Raw genomic sequence first — 4867 nt, 5'->3', positions numbered from 1 at the left:
GGGTACAAACCAGCGGGGTTCGTCGGCGGTTTGCAAACAAATGGGTGAAGGTATTAATTAAGGCAGTATGGGAGGAACGTCGACGTGATGGGGATGAGAGAAGTCCGTTTTCAGGCAAAGTCGGCATGTTCGAACACTCGCGGCCGCGGGTGTTAGAGGCATTCAATTTCCAAATATTTTCCGTAAGCATTGGTCCAGATGAAAAGCGTTTGTTATCAAAGTTTTTCGACATGTCGATAGGTGTTGGTGTGTTAAGTACACTGATTTGTGAATAATCACTGATGGTTCGGGTGTCTAAAACACTGGCTTTTGTGAATACATCACTTTGCGGTTGTGCGTACACTTGGTTACGTTAAGAACGTTGGGGGCGAAAATCGCTGCGCTGAGTATAAGGCTGTGTAGATACACTAGGATTGTACTCGGTAATTTGAAAAATCATCACGAAATAGCAACATATATAATAGCGCGCACCACCATATGAAATCTCTTGTATAGGGCCGCATAAATCAGTGTGAACAAGCTTACCTATCGAATTAGCTCTGTTTTTGCTTTCATGGAATGGCATCCGATGCTGTTTACCGAATACACATCCCTCACAAAAAAAATCATTGCTATTAAAAGAAATACTTCGTTGAGTTAGTACGCTCTTCACATGGTCTTTAGCTTGATGACACATGCGTTCATGCCAAAGTTGCAGCGACTCAGATTTCGCACTAAAATTCGCCTGAGCTTCCACACCGTTAACCTTCAATAATAGCTTAAACAATTTCGAATTTTCTCGTAGACCTTGTAAGCACACTTTGCCTTGTTTTTTAAAAATAGCAATCGTTGCCCTCCGCTATCAATGAGTAACCTTTGTCTAAACATGCGTTGGATGAAAATAAGTTCATTTTAATACCAGGTACATATAGCACATCAGCCAAGTACTTTGCGTTCCAGACGTTGCCATTATAAGCTTCAACGTGAATATCCCCCCTACCATATGCTTGTACTATGGAACCATCCGCAATGCGAACATCTTTTGGAGTATCAAACTTGACATAATCATGGAACCATTCTTTACGATAAGGCATGTGATCGCTAGTACCAGAGTCCATGTACCAACTGCTCTCACGTGATATGTTTGATTGCACAAACATAACCTCACTTACAAAAACATTACCATGTGTTAATTTTTTAACACTTTCTCTATTTGGACAGTCTCGTTTCCAATGACCAAACTTTTTGCAAAGGAAACATTTTCCTTTCCATTTTAGCTACGAACGCTCCTTGTGTATTTGGCTGCACACCCAATCTAGATTCTTCCATACACAAGCGTGCCGTTAGCATTTTCAATGTACGGTCCTTTTTCTTTGTTGCTTCCCACGCCGCAAAGAAATGATTATATTGCTCCGGCAATGTCATTAGAATTTTTGTTACCAGCATATTCTCGGAGATTTTTTCACCCAGATCTTCTAATTGCCTTGCAATCTTCTGCAACTTCGCTATATGCATTGCAATGCTGTCTTCGGCGCTTTTTACGTATTGAAAAAATTGTTGTTGTAGCAAATGAATTGATGTATCCGACTTTTGCTCGGAAACGCTCTCCAGCGTAGCAAACATAGCAGCAGCAGTTTCACAGTTTATAATATGCATCAGCGGTGCTTCGCCCATTGAAACGACCAGAATTTTCTGCGCGTTTGCATCATCTTTTATCCATTGCTTTCTAGGTTCACCGTCAGCTTCAGGTTTCGTTACAGCTCCACTTACAAGTTCCCATAGGCCACCAGCTCTAAGCATCGCCTTTATCTGGAACTTCCATAAGGTCCAACCGTCCTCAACTTCAAGCTTGTTGATTTTAATTTCTTCCATCTTAAATGCCGCAATATTCCAAGAAAATTTCAATTTTATTTCTCACGCGTTGGACTGGCGCTGGGCCCATAACCTGTAGCCTTTTTCTTTGAATAAAAAGTCGTGTGTTTACGCTTACAGATGAGAAAAGAGAATGAACGAATTTATTATACGCATGTACATATGAGTATAAGAATAAAATGATGCAATGAACACAGCACACAATCAGCTGTTTGTGTGCCCAACAGATTTACTGTCGTAAAAATTGATGATTTGCCCAGGTTAGCAAGGATAACGGATGTATCGGGAATCGGATACCTGTCGCTAATGGTTTTCTCATTGAGTTTTTTGAAATCTATCACCATGCGCATCTTCCTTTCCCTTGTATCGCTTGTTCCTTTTTTATAGACCACCCACACTGGGCTATTATAGGGCGATCGCGATGGTCTAATACTCGTAATGCCATCGCGCAGTAGGTTCTTAACTTCAGTGTTTATGAATTCAGAAGCCGCCATTGGGTGCCGTCCGTATGGTCGCTACAATATTTGTATTGTATGGTAAGGACTCATTAGGGTCAGAAAAGACGACTGCGTGCTGTATTTTCAGTCGCTCAATGCGTGTATCCACAATAATGCTGTTAACATCTCTGCAGTCGAAGTACCATTCTTAATGTTCAGTCTAGCGTCTATTTCTCGCAGAAGATCATATCCGATTATACGGTCGAAGGTATTAAATGTGGGTAAAATGAAAAAAAGTAGAGTTTATGCTGAAAATATTTATAGTGCACTTTTTTGTTATTTTCTCCTTGCCATGAATTGATGTAACAATAAATGGGCTTGTAATAGGTTTAATACCCATCCAATCTAACTCTTTAAAGTAATTTTTAGATGCACCTGTGTCTGCCAATGTCCTGCTAACGTAAGGTAGCAGGGATCTACCCCTAAAAAATTAACCGCATCTGTGGTTTCTTCATGGGGTGGGCAATCGGTATAGTGACTTTCATTTTCTACACAGTCGTCAAGGTTGTCTGTCTGGTAGTAATATCCGCAATCATCGTTAGGATCATCCGTTGGGGTGTGCTATCCCAGATGATTCATACGCTGCATTTTGTTATTGTTAAAGCGGTCGCTATCGCGTTGTCTTTTTTGCGCTAGCTGCATGCCGGAGCTTTTTGGATATTGATTTCCAAAGGCTGTTCTACCTGAGGGAAAAGCTCGAGGGTTAGGAGAAGTAAACTGTAGGGGGGCTACTTGCGGTCTGGGAAGATCGTTAGACCTATCGTTTCCTTGCACGACCCGGAATCTTGAGAGATTTTCGTCTGAAATTGTCGAAAGCAAATACTCGACGCTGCTAAAGAAGCTATTTATAGTCACCTCCCCTGTTCCAGTAAAGGTTGGCAGATGATTTACCATCTTAAAAATGTTGTCCCTCATGAGGTTGGATTGGTTTAATGGTTGTTCTTGTAATTGGTCATTTTGTTGTTGCAAATTCATATACGCTTGGTGTAATTGTTCCAGTTGTTGGTCTTTTCTGGCCAATTCTTCGGCCACGTTTACAGACGCGATGTGATTATGTTCCTCCATTTTTCTTTGTTGGTCGTATGCTTGTTGTCTTTTTGAATACAGCTTGCCTTTTATTTATTGGTGTCTGCTGATTTTTATTTTTCAATGTGTTAATTGTGTCCACTGATTTTTTTTTCAATGTCAACTAAATTAAGCTTATCGTTATAGTGATTTGTAAAAATTTTGTTTCTTTTTTTTGGCAAAACTTTTCTCTGGTCCTATTCTTAGCAGGATACTCAGAGTTTTATCACTTTTCGATTCGTATCACTGGATCCTTATTTTTTTTTTTTAAGGATCCTACCGACTGCGCCAATTTTGTTACCGGATCGCGGTTGTTATTAAAAAACTAAATTTGTTTTTTTTTATTTATAAATTTTATTTAGAAACAAGACTGACTTTGTTATTTCACTTAAGGTTCAATCAAAGCTTACATAAATGTACATATTTGCTTACTCGGTATATTTTACAATTCTGTTTTCTTACTTGCTAATTACATTGGTTTAATAAAATTGCTGATTCTCTTTTAATAAAAAAATGTTGTGTTACTTGTGAATATTGCATTTTCGTGTGAGAACGGAAATGCCGATTTGACAATATTTATTACAAATCGTCTAACCTACAGCTAATGTGTAGGGAAGCGATGATTGGTGTAATCTAAAAAATGAACATGTGTACAACCCTCCACAAGATTATCATTGTGTTGATAATTGGGAAGGTTGTTAACGTATTCCTCTAAGCTCTGTTCTTTGCTTTCATTCTGTTCTTCAATGTTAACAAAATATTGTTCCTGTTCGGCTAAGGTGTGGAAATTTCTTTGAAGTTTTTGAGGTTGATGTGCCTGAAATGACGCTTGCATTGGCCTTTTTCCTTGAAATTGGTATGCTGATCTGGGGTTATTCACGTATTTTTTGTCCTAACGCTTTGGGTTTTGGCATCCATGGTCGTGGTGGTGGCTGGTGGGTATTATAGTTAAGATTAGGTTGCGGAAAGCTATATCTATGATGTGATTGTTGAAAGTTCTGGGGTGAAAGGTAAGTTGGCAAATTTTGAGTTTGAAAAGCTAAATGTGGATAGAATGGTCTTCGTTTGTTCGCTTCATTACTACGCTTCGGTGCCAGTGGCGGTTGCTGTCCGCTATTGAATCTTCCTGAAATTATGATTTTCTAATTTAAGGCATAGCTGCAATGCCTTAGGCAAATCGACCGATTCCCTCATTGCTAGGAGCCTTGGCAGGTCTCCTTTTAAGGGGGGCAAGTCCATAGAGAAACCTCAAAATCGGTAATTTTTTAAACATATATCACATAAAGGGGATAAAATAAGTATATTATTTTGAATCTTTATCACAACTTTATTTAACCTTTCGAGAGTACAAAAAAAAATTTTTTTCATTCGCCAAAATGGCGGCTCAGGATCATTTCTTGTCGGCTGCCTGCGGAGCGAGGTCCCAAATAGCTCTATTTATTACTCTTAATCTA

At 39.2% G+C, this 4867-nt stretch overlaps 1 protein-coding gene across 1 annotated transcript; it reads right to left on the bottom strand.

Moving 5' to 3' along the window:
* Positions 1-812: 812 nt before the first annotated feature.
* LOC129236360 (uncharacterized) lies at positions 813-3413 on the bottom strand. Its single transcript, XM_054870709.1, has 3 exons — positions 3240-3413; positions 1265-1851; positions 813-1146 (listed from the first exon to the last, which is right to left on the bottom strand). Exons 1-3 carry the CDS (start codon positions 3411-3413, stop codon positions 813-815), a joined length of 1095 nt encoding a protein of 364 aa, XP_054726684.1.
* Between the last annotated feature and the right edge of the window lie 1454 nt (positions 3414-4867).

This window comes from Anastrepha obliqua, chromosome 1 (assembly GCF_027943255.1).
Source record: "Anastrepha obliqua isolate idAnaObli1 chromosome 1, idAnaObli1_1.0, whole genome shotgun sequence".
Classification (NCBI taxonomy): Eukaryota; Metazoa; Arthropoda; class Insecta; order Diptera; family Tephritidae; genus Anastrepha; species Anastrepha obliqua.
Note: the sequence above shows the minus strand (reverse complement) of the source record. Positions and strands in the feature narration are given on the sequence as shown.

What these genes read in the sequence shown, in the direction of transcription:
- LOC129236360 (XM_054870709.1), bottom strand. Translation starts at nt 3,413, where the DNA reads ATGGAGGAACATAATCACATCGCGTCTGTAAACGTGGCCGAAGAATTG. An exon ending in GGGACAACATTTTTAAGATG is followed by an intron (nt 1,852 to 3,239) that starts GTAAATCATCTG and finishes GCGGCATTTAAG; the next exon opens with ATGGAAGAAATTAAAATCAA. An exon ending in CAGCCAAATACACAAGGAGC is followed by an intron (nt 1,147 to 1,264) that starts GTTCGTAGCTAA and finishes TGTTTTTGTAAG; the next exon opens with TGAGGTTATGTTTGTGCAAT.